The sequence below is a fragment of the Acanthaster planci genome, linkage group LG01, assembly GCF_054643075.1.
Source record: "Acanthaster planci isolate LZ-2023a linkage group LG01, COTS_SCS, whole genome shotgun sequence".
Lineage (NCBI taxonomy): Eukaryota > Metazoa > Echinodermata > Asteroidea > Valvatida > Acanthasteridae > Acanthaster > Acanthaster planci.
The window spans coordinates 35,233,041-35,253,398 of NC_141777.1; the positions used below are offsets into that span (position 1 = coordinate 35,233,041).

The window sequence follows — 20,358 nt, forward strand, 5'->3', positions numbered from 1 at the left end:
TGAGAACTGCAAATGGAAAAGATACCTTAGATACTGCACAGAAAAATCTGAAATTGACAAGACTGGCCTGTGGATTAGAATCATATACTGTACACTATCCAATTGCACGTACAAAGATTTTGTTTTACAGTAAATAAGAAAGTCAAATTTTATTGCTATAAAAGCTTTGTCATTGTATACATGTACGTGCACACATGTATACATGCTCCATTATTTACGGAGTGAACCAGTCAAGATTTCCTGGCCCAAAACAGCTGTGTCATGATGTGTACTGGAGTCAATTTTTGTGGTCAGGGTCAACCAAAAAGGGACATGCTCAGCTCCGGGAACCGAGAAAGCATCAGACAGAAGTGGGAGCATATACAACCCATACTATACACTTGTGTACAAGGGGTGGGTGTACCTTTGTTTGTTGCCTGGTAATGAGGGCAAATACATGTACGGGTACATGTTTCACCTGTTTACAGAGACTGAGTATCTATAAGGATTCCAACTTGTACTTGTCTGACTTGTTGACAAATACATGTATGTATGCTTACACTGTACAATATGTACTGTAGCTACAGTGCGTATTCTACACATGATCTCACTGGTCATGAAAACCACGACAGGTAGAATTTCAGAGAATTCACCCGGAGTTAACCATGCCAAATCTAACACGGTTGTACAGTAAACTTCCAGGAGAACAGCTACATGTACTGTCCAAACACAATCTGTTCCAGATTTTTGACCTTCATAAAACTGTAAAGCAGAGGGGCTGGGGTGGAAGGGCTAGAGGAAGGGGAGATACCTACACCACTTTTTATGAAGGTGCTGTTCAAAGCAGATAATATTGGACAGATGGTGGCCGCCTTCATGGCACTTTATCAGAGCTGTACATTGAGAGAGTAGCCTTTTCAGACTATGGAACCAAAATGGCTGTACACTATGTGTGCAGTACAGCATGCAGCTATTGTCTGCTCATTGTCCATGTGCACTGACACATTTATAATCTGCCATTTTGGTGCCAACAATAGAGACATTCACACTGCAACTCTCTCTGTGAACAGCTCTGCACTATATGTTGGCTGAAAAGGGTACTTGATGTCAACCCTCAACATCAAATTTTTTTCAGACATGTGGCATTGAATACTTACTTGTTAAATGAGTAATTGTACTTGCCCAGTTGATATTTGCCATATCAGGCCAAATTTCACAGCCCTGCTAAGCACATGATTTTACATTAATAGACGGCTGTAAATTTCATGAAAACCGTAAGCAGTAAGAATGTCAAAAGGCATAAGGTAGAGGGTTTGTGGATACACCATGTGGAAAATACATGTATCTCTTTTGAGTATGTGTGGCTCTGAAAAGAACCGGTCACTCGACGTTTTGGGCAGTGAGTGCTCTGTCCATCTTCAGGACTCACTGCCCGAAACGTCGAGTAACCGGTTCTTTTCAGAACAACACATACTCAAAAGAGATATTTTCCACATGGTGTATCCGTAAACCCTCTACATATACCTTATCGTATTCCACCATGCAAACCTTCAAGAGCTAGTCAAAAGGCATGTTTACCTTGGAGGAAAAATTTGCTTACTGTAGTGATAAAACAATAGAATTCTCTGTGCGCATACGATCATAAGCACAACCATGCCAAGCACGACTATGAAATAGTGCTTATGGTTAGCAAATTTTTCTACATTAGTAAGCACAACTTTTCTGGTAACTGTTAAGCAACTCAATGAAATTGGTCTTTAACCATAACCAAAGCCCTGACATCGGACCCTTTTCAATTGCATGCACAGTGCTATACGTGATGAAAGTTGTGTGTGCAAACCAATGGGATTTGGTACCCTGACACATGGTTATTTTACAATTCATCTTTTATGCATTTTTCTTACTGTGGAAAGGTGCCCTGCTAAAAATGCAAAATGTGCATCATGTCAACCTCATCCCCAGAGGTTACTTTTTTTCTCACAAAGAATCCAATAGTAACAGCTGGGGGGGGTGCACTGCTCAACACCATGGGGACAAGGTTGGAATCATCAGTGCGGCCTATAATCCCAAAATTTCGGTACATTTTGTATGCGACATGCCTGCTCTGGGGACTCATGGAGGCAGCACGCATGGTGCATGAATTATTTTGCGAATGAATTGTACTCAAAGCATATTTTAGTGTGTAGAGAGGGAAAAAAGTCAAAGGCAGATTTTCCAACTGCTCTTTTTGGCCATGCCAAACTGCACTTTTCAGGGCAAAAGTACCTGTTCATCAGACAACATGTCCAGAAGATTTAATTGCCCAAGAGAATAAATTACTCGTCCCTGGCAATCGGACAACTGATAATGTCAAGGTGTACTTGATGCTATTGATGTTACTTTGAGTGCGTGTTCACAGTGCCTTGCAGGGTGCTAGAACAGTAGAAAGCACCCAACAAGTTCTTGTGGGGCACCCCGCAAGAATTTCACAAAATATATTTAAAGTTTCCATGTTTTTGTTTTCTTTATAATTTTTATTATCTTAATTGGAATTTTTCTTGGAATTAGGATGCAGGGAGGGGACAAATAACATTCTAGGTCATGCTACATGTAAGTGAGCGACTAACCTTTTCTGCACATTCCAGCAACTAAACATTTCTGAAATCGGCAGTATTGGCAGAGAAGCCTTGAGGTTGGAGTCACATCACAAGTCCCAGATGATTGACACTTGAAGTTGGGCATTCCTTTCTTAGTGCTCCGAATGAAGAAACTCTACCAGACCCAAAAAAAATTATACACGGATTTTAAAAACTGATTTACAAATTACTCCTGAACATTAGAGGTCCCTCGCCAGAAATCCTTCCTCAGAACTTTCCATGTACTCCCAAATCAAGTAATGCGTGAAAATGGAAAACGGACACATCATTATTGGTCATGTTCGCATTTAAAGGGCTCGTCCAATGCATGTGGAATTTCAGTAAACAGACATTAGGAACTGTCATGCCATTTGGCAAAGCACTCGAGTTCAAAGTTCAGAATGTTACCTAAAACCTAGGACGACATGTACTTCCTAGCGAAATACCAATGTACATGCAAACAGGCATATACCAAGAATTTGTCACCCAGCAAAAACAGCTCATGTGACCATCATATTGATATAATGCACAACACAAGATGTCCGTGGGCTTTTGTGTGTAATTTCACTCGCTTCCCCTGCCCCATGACAAGCACCAGCAGCTGGGCTTTACCTTTCTCAATGCAAGGAAATCCTTCCTAATGACATCTCGCAAATGCACCCAATAAAACCTTCCCATTTGCACAAATCATTACGGGGATCAATGACAAAAACACCCAAATAAATCGGACAAGCATTGAATGGACAGTGTTCCACACAGTACCGTACACTTATGATAACATGAAACATAATCGTGTAAAAATAGGTTTCTACTAATTTACTATAAATTGGAAAAAATATATTTGAAATTAATATGAATAGCAGTTAAAATGACACTAATGCTGAACAAAGGCCATGATACTTGAATTGCATGTCGGTCTGATGAGGACAGTACCGGTATATGTGTACGTCCAGCAACATACCTTGCAGGCCTCACATATTTGAGCTCCAAAGTACCGGCCAGTTGCCTGGTCCCCACAAACAGCGCACATGACCTGCCTGCAACTACTGGAGACCTTGGGGGACTTTGTGCACGTATCTCGGACAGAACTAGAAGGCATGCTCACTAGGCTCTCAGAAGTTGTCGTGGTGACCAACTCATCTTCCATTTTGCTCCGGGGGATGGGGGCGGGGTGTTAGAGAGGGAGAGACTCAAATAAGCTAGGCAAGGACTGTTGTGCTGTCAAGCCCTTGTAATTGACAGAGTTCGTCACAGACCTTGGAAACAGAAGAAAGGAGGTAAGGAGAGGTCAACAAGAGAACTTCTGAAAACTGGATGACAAAACAATGTATTACCCACCTTGAACAATGTGATCAGAAATACACATGTACATGTAGTTATAAAAACCTCTGTGAGTCTGCTATGACAAGGAAAGTTGTAGGGCTAAATCCTTTTCTTTATTGTTTTCATTCCTGATCAGCAAGTTTCCTGTTATAACAGGAAAATCTGTGAAGTCTGGAAAACAAGGTTCAACTGTACAAACACTGACTGCTTCAAGTGGTGTAGTAAAACTACTGTAGCCTCCTGAGGTGATCCATGGAGGATTCTATTTTCCCTAGCGAGGGAAAATGGAGTGCTCTTTGGATCACCAAGGGAGGCTGGTTTTACTCCACCACAGTCAATATTTGATTTATAACACGGTTCATATTTGATTTATACCACTGCTCTCACAGAGTCTGCTTAATTTACTATGTACGAAATAACTACATGTAATTAATATGATCAATCTACATCAGGGCTTAGTTTTAAAGGAGCGCGATCGCATTCACGCTCTTCCGTGCTCCTTAATGTTTTAAAAATTCAAGAAGTGCATGGTTTTTCAAACTAGCAGATGTTGATTTATGACAAGCCCCTTGAATCTCGTTGGGTCGACAGTAGCAAACGAGTCCAAAAATTGAATGTATTAAACACAAGGGCTGGTGATCAAAGTCTTTGAGTTGTGCGTGCGTGCTTGATGAATCCCGCATCGCAACACACAAACATGATAGTGCATGTGGGCGGGCCTAGTGCCTGTGGGCGAGCCTATGGAATTCCATGGACGCACGTGGCCACACCTGGCCGACCTCTCTCCCAGAACGGGTCGAGTTCAGGCGCTACGTTCTCGGGCGTTTGTGAACAGCAGAAGTGAGTTTGTGAAAAACCCTGTAGTGGCTGGAGGATGGTGTGTGATTCTGTTGAGTGTTCGTGTGGTTCAAGCGTGAGAACAACGTTCGCTTGTCGAGAACAGAAAGTATGCCACAGGAAGAAAAAAGTCTCTGGCGGGTAATGTGCCCGGTGTTCTAAACGAAAATGCACTGGTCAAAGTAGTATTGTGAGCGCAGGAACGGATGCATGATGAAAACAATCTGCAGTGGACGTGCAATACGTTTTAAAATACCAAAAAGAAAGGATGCACATGAGCAGTAAATTCAGAGCCCCTGTAGCTGCGAAATGGATTGTAGGGTGAGCAAGGAGACTAGTCAAGTTAATAACTCATTAAACTCAGTAAAAGAAGTTAAATTGTGTTAATTTTATTGAGTATGTTTACATTAACTTGGTTTTTGTTAGCGAGAGTCATGCCTGCAGTTAAATGGATACGTGCCAATAACACAAAACACTCTTCCTTCTTATCCTACATGGCAAAAGAATTCACGAATTTGTGTGACAATCCAGACACAAAGAACAAGTTAAACATGCCGTCAATCAATCATAGTATTTTGAGCAGGAACATCTACTGAATTATTGACTGATATGGAGTGAGCAAACTACAGTGTACATGTACATGTATTTCACATCACATCAGCGTAAGACAGGAATACAGCCCATGTAATTGGACAGTGCAAAATGAGGATTTACATGTACATGTACTTGCTGCATTTAAATGAAGTAATGTTTTAGATTTATACAAGAGAAGGAATATACGTATATGTAATTTCATTTCATGACAGATGGATCGTTCCATTTCTTTTGGCACACATACATGTATCATGTGCATGGTGAATCATTCCATCCAATTAAATTGTTCTCAACAATATACTGATAAATATTACAAATTCATAATTTACATGCAAACAATCTCAGAACACACAGTTTTTCGCAATCAGGATACAGTGACAGTTTATTGCACATGAGCTTCGACACCTGTTGAATAAAAATTGAGAAATTAATGTGTATGGAGACATGTGCACATACATACAGTATGTACATACGTGCATGCACACATCTGTACCATCAAAATATGTGTGCAAGTGGCATGTTCCCAGGTCAGCACCACGTTGTTGGTTTTTATGAGTACCATGGTGCACCCCGGGTCCCACACACAGCACCTACGTACATGTACCTGCCACACAGATGCCAGTACCCCAATCATACAATACATGTACATGTACATGTATGTGCATGGTTCCTTTAGGAACGAACACATAAACATCGTACCGGTACTTATTGTACAAGAAATTCAGTTAATTGATTATAATGGAAATCTTTTTGAACACGAATTTTTCATACATGTACGTTGTAACTATGACAAACAAATGAAATATGGGCAGAAAGTCCAGAAACTTACCGCAATAAACATCCACCGATGTTTCCAATGACACCACCAGTACCTACATGTATGCCTACTTAACAGCACACACAACCTACATGTACATTCATGTACATGTGTACATGTACGTGTGCCACTCACACAAGTGTTTGATATGTGTAACCAAAGAGGGCAAAGTGGCGTTCTGGTACAAAGTTCAGTTCTTATTCAAACCTTGGCTAAAAGATCTTGTATTGGTAGGACTTATCTTCAGAAATACTATAGGCTATCAATCCTGACCCTCAGCTGACTGTAGAGTAAGATAAACCCGCTGCAAATGAAACAAATCACTCAAGTACAGTTTTCACCATAAGTACATGTACATATAACTATGGCACTGTCTAAGTTCACCAATACCATCCTTCTGACCATTAACAAAGCATGGAGATTAACTTCTCAGTTCAAAGCTGCAGTGGGATTTAGAAGTGAAAACATCTTGGAAACATTAGCATGTTTCCATGGCAACGGTGGCAAATTATTTCTAATGACCGAAAACACTCACACACAATAAGACCTTGCGAATGCACAAGTGACGTACATGTATACGTCCATGTTTTCTGTGAAATTATGCAACTTCACAGTAATAGATGTCGAGAGGCGGTGTTTCAGAACAGGTTTGTGGTCCTTCAGAAATACATGTAATACAACTGCATGCTTGCATCCATGCATCTAAAGACTTCCCCAGGGTGCATGAGATGTTCCTCCCTTCGTTATGTGATGATACATGTACATCACTTTTTATTAGCAATACTAACTGCATGGGGATGATGCATACTTAGTACTGTACTCTGCACGTACATAGTGTGAGCAGTTAGCAATGCAGCATACATGTACATGTACTTCATGAACAGAGCGAAATGCAACTGGTTGGCATTGTTTGTTACACTCCTGCAGTATTTTCATTGGCCTAGAGCGATCATGTTACTGGTCTACAAATATGCATGTTACCCTCATCTGTACGCCACATCAGCTGTGACAGTGTGAGCTGTACCAGCTCTCACATCACTGGTATCCACACTATTTCCACATGTATTGGACATGTACTGTTTACAATGGTAAACTGTGGTTAGATCAGCAAATCAGCATACCCATATGATCAACTTTTATACATGTATCAGTTACTGAATTTTGTTAATTTCTGTTGCATACTGTAGGCCTACCAGTACATGTGTATGTCTTAGACTCTTTGCAATATCTGAAGTACATACATGTACTTTGCACATGTAGAGACATTACACATACCGGTACATGTACATGACACTGTGGCGTCATCATGAATTCATTTGCGACACTCATTAGACAACACTGGCAAATTGTTTTCAAAAGCATAAATCTGACTGGATACCGATACAAAACAAAAACCCCAAATGACATAAACATTCACGCATATTCAGGAGTCCCCCCACATTTTTTTCAACAAGCATTCATGCAGAATTGATCACTTTTATTTCTGCTTCACTGAACATGAGTTCAAACAGCACAACACTGACCTACTCCTGCATGCAAAGAAAACTAACTCAAAATAATACCAGCAGGTGCACACAGGAACCCCCTCTTACAGTATTGAATCTGCAGTGATTGAATTACAAAATATGAACAGAAAAGAATAGTATACCAGATACTGGTACATGTACATGTACCAGTAGTAAGAAGGAAACACCTGTCATTCATCAGTGCACAAATACATGTATTACAGTCTGAAAGCCTTACAAGTGCTACAGGTGTACTGGTTTATTAATGAAGACATCTTGGAACATAATTCAGTATGAACTCGCTCGAACTCACTCATTTGACTCCAGTGTGAAAAGGCCCTTTAACCGTAGTTGTTAAATACATTTATGAAATAAGTAGATGTGCATGTACATGTACTAACAAGATTTGACGCATCCATTCACAGGACCCCATTTTCTTTCATTATCTTTTTCAGTCAAACAGATGTTCAATCAAAAGTGAGAAAGAGGAAAACACTTCAGTTGCCATAAACCACGGAATGAATCCAATATTGGAAGTCACGCACCGGAACAAATGGTCTGGAAAGAGTTTTCCATTCCAGTCCAAATATTACTTTTAAAGTTAATCTTTAGTTTAAAGGTTATTTTTGCTCAGATGACCCTATTAGTTATCACAAGAGTGTGAATGGAACACAAAATAATGTAGTGCGTCTGTGCCCCATATATGGAACAAAGGCGCTCTACATTATTCTGTGTTCCATGAGCAAGTGACAACGAATTTACCTTCAAGCAAACTTGACGGGCTGATGCACACAAATGTGACTCCTTTTGAATTCACAGTAAATTTTGCAGGGGCTTGTGCGTTTTACTTTTAGCCTAAAAATAGGGCATTGCATCAAGTTAAAATAGCACATGACATGTACGTGGGGTTGGACATCTACCGTACAATTTGTCACACTGTTGCCATGGATCAACCAATCAGAACTGAGAATTCAATTTTGCCAGAAGATAACTCTTCATGTACACTGTAGTGCAGAGAATGTTGTGTCTCTCTGAACAAACCAAGTTACTCAAATTAAAATGACCACAGCAGTTTCAGATCTCTTACAGTTCAAGAAGTAACGTCAGTGTAACTAAGCCTTTTTTGAGAGCTGTTTACTGTTTCAAACTTTCAATATCTATTAGCTTTCAATGGTCAGAATAGATTTTTGGAAACTGCTTGAAATTTCTGGTCATCGTTTGTAGACAAGTGCGAAAAGGCAAAGGTCTGGTTTCAAAACTCAAACTTAATTTTCATTTCTAGATGGGACATGTCTGTTTTAGTAGAAACACGGGGAGATCATGTGATAGTGGTTTTTGATTTGATGACATCACAGAATTTGGTGCATGTCTTTGGAAAATCTAGTTGATGTCATTACTTGTTGAAAAATGCAAGATAGTATCTCTAAAGTACATGTACAGTGTAGGGTATTAAACAATGAATACTGAGGAAACTGATCATCTCCATTTCAACAGTCCCTTCAGTAACTTCTGGGATGCCTTCAAAATTTTTCACCTCATAAAGTGATCAGTGTTTACTTTTGTCCACTTTCATGGAAGTACTATTTATGGATAAACAAATGTTAAATGTTAAAAACTACCCTAAAGTGCAAGAGGGTACCCCTTTCATGTAATGACATCAGTCGTCCTTTTGCAGTGCTCAGCTTATCCTTCTCAACATTTTAGTAATTTGATTGGGAATATAAAAAAATTCCCAGTTTCTGAGTTAATATAATGAAACATTTACAGCATTTCCAGCTGTCCCACAAATCAAGGTCACATGCCTTTCCACTGCGACGACGTACATGTTTGCATCCATAATGGACACCCGAAATTTTTTTTTAAATATCTTCCTCTTATTCAAATCCAGTCTGCATCCGTGGGTACACATACTCATGGGAGAAAGAAAATATTACTAGAAAACATTAGACGATTGGCACAGCCTACTTGTTTTACGTTTGATTATCAGAAACACAGAAAAAGTTATAAATAAACCAAGCTTGAAGTATAAATCTAACTATCCATACATGATGAGGTTCACTTCTTCAAATTCTTTCGTCAATTGAAAGCTGTGTGGCAACTAATCTGATATTTCTGTGCTTTGTTTTTACGACAGACAAGAAAGATGAACATGTCATTTCTACAAAACAAATTTTCTTCAACTTTGCCTGTAACAAGCAGATCACTGGCAAAGGCAGATTGTGCAAAATGTACCCCTGTGTTACTTTATCTAGGATCCAATGGATGTGACACACTTTCTCAGCTTTCTCTGCATGTAGGCCTACATGTACAGTGTATGTATCTACCTGACGCATTGCACCTGTCAGTCAAGTACCATCATATGACTTTTCTGCAGCAAAGCAAAGACATTCCTTTGGCACAAAATTCTGTGTCAACAAAACTCAGCAACATGTTGTATCTACGTATGTGAAATGTAATTAAATCCATTGCCACAGTTCAAAAGTGTAAATCGAAGCCGTCTGTATAAAAACTGCATTTTTTCATGCACGCTTTGTCATTCAGTACTGGTACTGGTTTTTGCTCTAAATTTGTATAGCCCAAAAAAATTGGGTTGGATGATGGTCCGTATTTTTTCGGGGGGGGGGGTACATTTGTAACAGGTACAGGTACTAAGTCAGTGTCAGACTCATACTGCAGATGTGCATGTCAATATTACATGTACATACATGTATCAGTACTGTGATTGATTTGTAAAGCAGCTGGTTGTTGAAATACAAACACACGAGAGCCGTCTATCTCATGCCAAAAAAATATTAAAACAATACAATGTACAGGACGACGCACACAAAATTAGGGGGCAAGGCACCATAAGTTTTTAAATTTTATTGATTTGTCAAATGAAAATATAATCACTGGACAGTAAAAGAAACTTGCCACTTCTGTCAAAGGCCACACATAAAAATTCACTCCATAGAAATAAACAATTTTTGTACACAGGTATGCTGCAATACCCCTTACTAATCCCATGCCCAAAAGCAAGTGATTATCTTTATAACAAAGAAGAAATTGACATGCACAGCAACTTGGTTACTGAATCGAAAGTCACACACAAAAGCATTCTCCAACAAGCAAAAATGACCCATGAATGGACAACATTTTAAACAACCAATGACAAAGTGAACACCTGTTTTGTCAAAATGACATGCATGAGTGGTTTCTGTATGGGGATGCCATCCTTACCGACTATGCATACACATTATTGAAAAGTAATGATTTTGACTTCTTTATTTCGTCCTGTGACGTTGATTTCTGCGTAAAACTTACGGCTCATTCTGTTACATTCTGTGACTTTTGATTCAGTAACAAAGTTGCTGTGCATGTCAATTTCTTCTTTGTTATAAAGATAATCACTTGCTTTTGGGCATGTGATTAGTAAGGGGTATTGCAGCATTCATGTACCTACATGTATGTACAAAAATTGTTTATTTCTATGGAGTGAATTTTTATGTGTGGCCTTTGACAGAAGTGGCAAGTTTCTTTTGCTGTCCAGTTTAGGTTCCATGTGCTTTTCAGGGATCTGCCGCTACCGGTCGGTGCCGGTCGGGCCCGACCGGCACGCAGAATTGCCGACCGCCACAATCTGCCAAATCAACTTTTCCAACCGGCACGTATTCCCGATAAGAACCCAAATAAAATAGCATCTTGGTCGAGGGATCGATCGTGAAGATATGAAGATCGTGAAGAAACCGTAAAATTTCTTCGTAAATTTCACTTTGCACTGCCATGCATATCGTCTGCGCACCCACGTACGTGCATATGCAACATATCTGGACCAAATATTAACATGAACCAATAGGAGGCTTTGTTACGCACAATGCACGTGTACAGTGCGTAACGAATCTTTCCATTGGTTGGAAGGCCACACATAGGCTTGCATATGCAACGCTCTCAGTGCGCAAAGATCGGAAAACCCCCTCTCCATGATGTACAGAGTTGTTTGTCCGCATTTTACCCAGTTCCACAACTTGAAAAGAAAATTTGGCTTAACTTTCAGAAAGACAAAATTGCAAATGACCCCATTCACACTTCATTTAAACACTTAAAAATCTGGCAGAAAAACAATTTTACATGTACTTGCAAAACTGACAATCGACCGTGACTGTTTTTCGCCGCGCCGACCACGGTTAGCAACATTCGGTGCATGTATTTTCTGCTCGATGTTGCATAAAACGATCACTGCGATCGTTTTTTAAACCAACGATCGCACCGCATTCGTTAATTGTTGTTTATCCCACGGCCAATCTACATTATATTCATGTAGACTTTAAAATGACTGTTCAGAAAATCCCTGCACACATTTATGAATGTCGTTATCCCATATGCATACTGTAGGAACTTTCGTACAAAGAAAATAAGGAAAATATTCCGCCAAGATTTTGCATGTTTCGCCTTATTTTCAACAGACAAAAAAATGAAAAATGATTTGAATAGCAATGAAAAATTATGGGGATCATAGAGATAGAAATTAATTCAATATTTAAGGGATTTACAGAATAAAATCAATATCTATTTCTACTCTTTTTTTTCTAATTCAATTGCCCGTCTAAAATTATCACCTCATCCTAGTTGACCAAAATTACAAATTTTCAATTTTTTTATTAAATTTCAGAAATTTCAGACATGAGATCCCTAATTCTAGGCTGTGTATTCACAGCTGAAAACACCCAGAAAGTACTGTTTCCAGCCATCTGGGGGCTTTTAGATTCCAAAAATTTTATGGTACTCTCCGCGCCAACCGATGGTGGCGCTCCGCTTAGATAGTCCTGCCGGCACTAAAACCATCCTGGGCAGAACCCTGGCTTTTCTACATGTAGGTTTGGTCAGGTAACCGGAAACACAGCTACATGTATTTGTTTGTTTGGTCTTATTGAATGCAAACATACATGTATGTACATGTATAAAGCATATAAAATTCCTTTTGCCAGTTGGATTTCATTGAAAAAAACCCACTGTGTTTAGGAAGTAGGTCATTATTGGCGTCTGACTACAGAAAAAGAAATGTTTTCCTTGTTATTCTTTCCTGACCAATCACGGTGGCCTGTGATGAGAAATTTCCGTAATTTGGTCCCTGCACAAAAAAAACAGATTAATAAAATAAAATTAATCATCCAACTTTCGCTTGTGCTTGTGGGACCATGCTTGCGAGTTTCAGCATTTTAATGATGCAAGATAAATAAACATTCCGAACATCAAACATCGTTCAAAAGGTGAGAAAAACAGGAAAACGGGGACGAAAAATTATCGTAATTCATTCAGGGTAATAAAAGGTAGACAAATTATTGTAATCTGTTTGGGGTAAAAAAGGAGGAAAACACTCATAATCTGTTTGGGTGACAAACGTGTGTTTTCGTCAAGGGTACGAGTTGACTGGGGTACGAATTAATAACAAGCACTTGTAAAATGCCATCTATCTAGTAAAACCATTCGGAGGCCCTGTATTATCATTATCCTTGCACATTGGGCTTGCGCATCATATATAAATATTCCTGAAACCATCTCAGCTCCCTAGGGAGTTACTAGGCCTAGTTACTACTAGCCTGGCACGCCCGGTGCTGCCATTTCGGCGCAAATGGCTAAACATAACTGTGTCTGCCCTCACACTCAGTCACACACACTAGAGGTACCCTGTGACCTAGCCCAGGTTGGACGTTGTCTTCATTTCATTATGTAGTATGGTCAGGGAGTCCACCTGGGCTACCTGTGACCACTCCTACCACCTGCCTACCTACATGCTGCGACACACCAAACTGACTTGTCAGGCATGTCAGGGCAAATACTGACAGACATGACAGATGATGGGCAGCTCACACAAACTGACACCAACCATGATATGAAGGAATCCATGGAATAAACATAACAATAAAACTTTACTCTTTTAATTTACGTGTTGCTGCGCAACTTACCGCTAAAGCAGCAGCACTCATCCATGGTCGGACACATTGTAAAAATTGTGGCGTTAAGGCCACGGCTTATAATGTACGTACATGCGTTTTAGTAATACGTACAATGTACATGTACCTGCAAGAAGTGAGCTAGCCCCAGACTGGGTGCCAGTCTAGTACTGGACGCCTTCCGTACCCTGGGCCCCACAATCGTCAATCCAAAATGTGGAGACTCCGCGAAAACATCTTCTATGAAATCCCTTTTGCGTGTATAGATCACTCACCCCCATCAAACAACCAGTGTATTACTCTGGGAGATTTCCAGTTTGTAGAACTTGAAGTCCGTGAAATTTTGGTTTTGATTTAGGCGTGAGTACGGCGATTAACTCCCGATCTGTGCAGAACATGGTGGGGGTTTGTGTGGTCTGGGAACCACACAGCATTATTACGTAGATCCCCAGTTAAAGAACGTTGACGAATGATGAACCGGAATACACAGGATCAGGATAGGATGCTTGGGATAGAGGGTGAACTCGTTGCCAGCATAGCGTGCCGTGGCACACCGTTCGCTTTTCCGACTTCTTACTAATAAATTCAAATTATGTACGCATGCGCGCAAATAGCCTATGGCGGCAAGAACTGTGAGCGGGACATTGAAATGTACAGGTGTGCGACTTCAAATGTCATTTTCTCTCAGGTTTTCTCACTTTCATTTTTTTCTTCAGAATGTTCCCATTAAATCGTTTTTTTAATTAGTTTCTAATTTAAGTGGAATTTTTAGTGCTCTGTTAAAAGATCTTAAAATCGTAATTTTGCCTGTGTGCACGAAGATCATCCTTTCCTGTGGCCCCTTTACATCATAAACATCGTTAGTGTTCTTGGAACCAACCTGTGCATTTTGTGAAACACACACCGATGTTCAATGTAAGTGTATACTGTGTGTACATGTACACAGCTTACCGTTGAACTTGGTCATAGCTGGGAGTACAACCGAAAGAAATGTCATGTCCAGTTGTTGTGTTTGGGGTTCTTCAGATTTCCCAAGAGCAGAATGCAGCGAATCGAATGGGTACAATACCGGTACATATCATATACATGTACATGTACATCAGTACATGTTTTTACAAATGTATAGGTTGGCTCCAAGAACACCAACGATGTAGTTTATAGTACTTATGATGGAGGGGGGGCCATACTAAGAAAAGACGATTTCGTGCGCGCAGGAAATATTACGATTTTAAAATCTTTTTACAGAGCACTAAAAATACCACTTAAATTAGAAACTAATAGCAAAGACGATTTAATGGGATTTTCTGAAGAAAAAACTGAACAAAGATAGAAAACCCAGAGAAAATGATCCTCGAAGTCGCACCCATGTACATTTTCAATGACGCGCTCATACTTCTTGCCTCCAAAGCCATTCGTGCGCATGCGTGTTAAATTACGAACTATTAGTGATAGGCCATTGGGATTGGACAAGCTCTGTCTACGTCTGGCAACGAGTTCACACTCGATCCCAAGCATCGTGTGTGTCTCGGTTCATTATACATGTACTTCAACGGTCTTTGGCAATATCATGCTCTGGGGATCTACGTGACAACGTTGTCTGGATCCCAGACCAAACAGACCCCGATTCGACTTTGTTTGGCCAGGCAATCGGTCAATGATCGGGAGTTGATCGCTGTATAGTAAAACGAATGGCCCAAATCGAAACCAAAATTTCACGAACTTCTACAAACTGGAAATCGCCCAAAGTAATACATTGATGGTTTGATGGGGGTGAGTGATCCATACACCTAAAAGGGATTTCATAGAAGGTGTTTTTGTGGAATCTCCATTTTTTGGCCTGACCATGGAGGTAGAATCACCTCCATGGACTGACCGTTGCGGACCAAGGAAACGAGCTATATATCATATGCAATCCCAAGTATGGAGCCAAACCACAGTTCACAACCATGCACAATGCATGACATCCAGATGCTCAACCAACCATAAAAACTTCACGTGTGAAATTAGGTTCCAATAACATTCGGGCTTTATTTTCCTTTAAAAAAACCTCCCTGCCCACAATTCCGACCCGCGATTCGAACCCACACCCCATGCATCACAAACCATTATGCCGATGAACGGCTGCAACGCAAGTCTAATACACATTGGGCATGCGCAATACAAACACAACCATCGTGGTTTGGCGCGGCTTGGAGTCCAGTAGACTGGTCCCCAGTCTGGGGCAAGAATTGACCCAACCTGCTCTGCCTGATGCACTTACGAGGACAACCCATCGGTCCGAGTCAACTGGGTAAACTCGTTTCAAGTCAACTCCGGTAATGGGTTGCGGTAGTCATCACATTTCTATATAGAAATAAAGATTGCTCGCTAACCTTCCTAAATTATCCTATCCTTGCTGTTGTTTAACTCTTACTTTTTAACTTGAGTCATAAATTTTGTTTGTGATTAAATTTATTTTCCTCTACGATAGCTTAGAATAGGGCCTATCTGTGTGCGCACCGTATGAAGTCTCTATTATCGCGGTATAGAGAAATGCTTTATACGGTGGCCTTTAAAGCACTTTGTTTGTGAATAAATAAAGATAAAAGGAACGATTTTGTTTTCAAAGGAAACAAGCTAGCCTCATTTTATGATAACATTACATTTTACCTGTAGCTGACTCAATTTTTTCCAGTCTTCTCCTCAAAGATGCCATACGCCGAGAGAACGAAATAGGAAAACTGTACTGCGTCCCTTACACAATAATCTGGCAAGGAATGACTTCATTTTTTTCACCAGAACTCCCCCCCCCCAATCCTAACTGTAGCAACGACTTTGACATTCATCTTATTACTTAAACTGGTGTTTATTCGTAGGAATAATAAATATGTGGGTATCGCAACTTCCATATTTTGGTGGACTCATTCTTTTATCGATGTTTGAAACAATTGTTAAAAATGTCTTATTTCTATGTTCTATTTCTCCGAGAGTTATGACCATCCCATTAGACCTGAACTATTTTATTCAAAATTTATGTTACAAATTCTAAATATCCGTTGCAAATTCTTCAAGTTGTATTAGAAAACCAAAATAATTGCGACAATAATGCCGACGTAATTATGCGCTAACTGCCCCGGGCGCGAAGGGTAAAAGTACGATTGATACAAGCCTATTGTATCATGAAGATTGAAATGGGGACTGGGGGCGCGCTTTGCGTACCCAAAAGTTTTTCAGCACAGAAGCCCTTATTATTTTTGAATCCCCCCCATGGGCATTTTTGCATTTAAAATGTGCCTTGAGACACCTTTTGCCATTTCGAAATTGACATATGAGAACCCAGCAACGGATATTCAAGGGCAGGGTGGCGTTAGAAATAATTGTCAAAGAGATAAGCGGTAGGTAATGACGGACACGGTCAAGGAGAATTTACAAATTGCGGAAAAATACATTAAAAATTTTCGAAACTTACGGAAACATGCAGAATTTTTGTCTCTGTTTCAATGAAACTTATCCTCAGGCCATAAATTATTAAATACCTTGGGCGCATATTACCGATTGGAACTCACTGGCAATGCAAAATTCAAAATTTCCGATACCGCGATACTAGTTACCGGGAGGGGAACGAAGTATACTACCCTACCGGAAACACCGGAAACTACCAAGAAATTGTAACCGGAAAACGCCGAAAAATGACAAGGAAAGAACAGAAAACATCAGGCGGTGTCGGAAAACACCAGAAAACCTACTGGGAAATGCTGTAACCAGTTGTCCAGCAGAGGGCGAGCATCTGCACAGCTACCGGTCAACATATTGAAGTTAAAGGGTGCGGTGAATTAATTCAGGCCGCGCCTATATGGCGTGCATGCAAAGCATAATCCGCGTATACAAATTTGTCTATTCTTAGTAGAGATATCTCTATTAGGAACAGATATATCTCATTAGGAATAGAGATATATCTATCAAGTTAGGAATAGAGATATCTCTATTAGGAATAAACAGGTGTCTCTGTTAGGAATAGACAGGTATCTCTATTAGGAATAGAGATATCTATTTTAGGAATGGAGATATCTCTATTACTGATAGAAATATGTCTATTCCTAATATAGAGATATCTGTCTATTCCTAATAGAGATATCTCTATCCCGGGATTAAATGTTATCTTTGCAAGCCATACCCATGCGAAGCTGCTAACCTACGAGTTTCAGTGCTAGCCAAGTGAATCGCACACGGCCTATTTTCATCTGATGTGAACTGGAGGGCACCCTACCACAACACATGAATTATTATTTCTCATTACGGATTTGCAGCTGGGAGTATTAATGTTATTTTGGAATTTTTTTGCCCTGCCAACGTGTATTGCAACACTGTTTACTCAGTGGGTGTAGCACTGGCACAGCCCTCACATGAGCAAGAATATTATGCATTTTTTAAAAAATACAAATCACCAAATATTGTACATGTGTAGAGTTTGAGCAAAGCAAGAAGAACAAGTCTTATACATGTACATTTCCCGCGGTTTGTAGTAAAGCGGGAAATAATTGTCCTGTAAATTTGAATAACACCAACGGTAAAGGTTCTGATTGGTCAATAAGAAGGTGCACTTATGTAATCAGGAATGTCAGGATGAAAGGTTTTAACGGGGGTCAATTTTGTAAATAGTCAGTGGTTATATGTGCCTTTAACCTACAACAACATAGATGGTCAGTTCTGGCTAGCACACCCATAAACGTGCGTTCAAATCGGCACAATGGAATTGTTGATAAAATAGCACGGGAAAAGCCCTGACAGTTTTTGGACACAAGTTTCCCGAACATTTTTGAAATTTTTTATCTCTCATTTGTCTTGGACGTCGTGGTCTCCAATGAAGTGATTCGAAAATATAGAAAATGAATTGTGATGCAGTAGAAGTAAATAGGATGCATGGTTTTGCTGGATAAACGGTACTATATATTGTGTTTAAAATCCAAGACAGCACAAGAGAGAAACTGCAGCTGTCCATTTTGCATTAAGACTGGGGTATATAGACAGGAGTACAAACGAAAATTTCCTTATGGATTCTATTAAGAGAAAGTTTCCCGTAACATGACTTACTAACGATTTATTTTACACTGAGCCGTTGATGTAAATTTTCCGTTCTAGAAATTGAGACGTCTTGTATAGAGTATAAAAGATTTTACATGACATGTCATAATTGGAAATCATGCTGAAAGAATAGAAGGAAAGAAACGAGCGTCAATTCTCGTGCTGCTCTATCGCCAAAATTAAGAAAGATGAGTTTAGTGTTTTATAGTGTAAGGAGAGAGAAGATGGGCAATTACGTGCATACAGGCATCCCTGAACATGCTCTGGCAGCCCCCTATTCAAAAAGTACTGAGTCAACACGTTTTGGTTACGCAGTTTTCTCTTGCAGTACAATGGGAAAATTTTGGTGCCATTTTTATACATTATACCTGAAAGTAAATAGACATAAATAATATTCAAAAATTGCCCATTGTAAATAGCCTTTAACAAGGCGGGGCAACAGTTACAGCCTAATACCATGTACTGCAGTTGCATAAGTCTGGGCTAGAAATGGGGGTGGGGGAGGGAAAAGTGGGGGATGTCTTGCCTGGCAATGGAAATTTGAAAAGGGGCGGGGACTACACAATATACACTGTACAGGGGCGATGTTCATGATAAAGATGTACATCTGTAATTTGTACTAAATTCAAGCAGAATCGCATATACAGCTTTATAAAATGGTTCCCCTTTTAGTGGTGTTGCAAATATCTTAGTTTATGGAAATCCTAAAAAGTCTTCACAATCCGATTAATTTCTTATTTTTTTCGCTCATGACAAAAATGTGTAGGGGATTCAATAGCCCCCCCAATAGTGGGGGGTATACACCCCACCCCCGGGATTTACGCCCATGGTGTACTACATTGGTAGGGGGGAGATCACTGTCAGTGTATTCAGGCCCCACGTATAGGCCGCAAACCGTATAGGCTAGCCTAACTTAAATATGTCCCATCAATGTGTAGGACATATTACTTCTTACAAAAGCGATGTCCATCCCAAGAGCCTGCCCTCCAATTAGTCCTCTGCTTCAGGTTTTTTTTCTTCTCAGTTCTCTTTTTTCACCTCTCCCCATTTTTAACCTGTAGGAGGTCAGTGGTCAGTGGTATGCTTATCCCATGCATACATATTCCTCATCCTCTCATACCAAGAGAAAAATGCCACACCTCCCAACACTTTAAATTCACTTAGAGATTTATGGTACTTGTTCAGTTAAGTCAATTTAAGGGGCGGCGCGGGGCTAGTGCCTATAATGGGGCTTAATGGATCGGCCTATTAATGGTTGATGCCCGATGGTCTCAGAACTCCCCCCCTTGAAAATCGTTCCACCACCGTTGATTCTGTTCCCTTTTCATTTTTTCCTGCGTCCACTGACCGCATTTAGTCTGAGTGTCACCCGTTGTACTTCGTGCAAGCTTTGCATACGAGCGCGTGTCTTTTATAACAGATACGCCAAGCTTGGCGCAAGTGTTGACGCCCTGAACAGTTGGACCAGCATAAGCAAGACACATGTACCTGTTCCAATTTTTAAAATTACATTAAAACTGCGTAGACGAGTGAATGAATTAAGAGAAATGAAGTACCTTTCGTTAAAGTTTACAATAATTACCTGATAATCTTTTGTCAACAAATCTAAGAACATAAAGTAGCCTACATTTAAAAACTTTTAGCGTGATTAATCAACTTTTGGCTGGACAAGGTTTCTGTACTGTCAGACCCTTTGC

At 40.0% G+C, this 20,358-nt stretch overlaps 1 protein-coding gene across 7 annotated transcripts in view; it reads right to left on the bottom strand.

Moving 5' to 3' along the window:
* Positions 1-20,358, bottom strand: part of LOC147800700 (uncharacterized) — a 54,362-nt gene that overhangs the window by 18,154 nt on the left and 15,850 nt on the right. For 2 of the 7 annotated variants that reach the window (XR_015426090.1, XM_087139396.1), the window contains exons 1-3: positions 13,722-14,050; positions 3,556-3,850; positions 2,586-2,730 (exon numbers count right to left, since the gene is read on the bottom strand). Coding sequence is in view for 6 of the 7 variants with exons in the window: in XM_087139396.1 (XP_086995522.1) it covers positions 2,586-2,730; positions 3,556-3,741 (331 nt within the window). In the remaining variant the exon portion in view is untranslated. The other 5 variants (XM_087139464.1, XM_087139431.1, XM_087139495.1 and 2 more) reach the window with 5 other exon arrangements.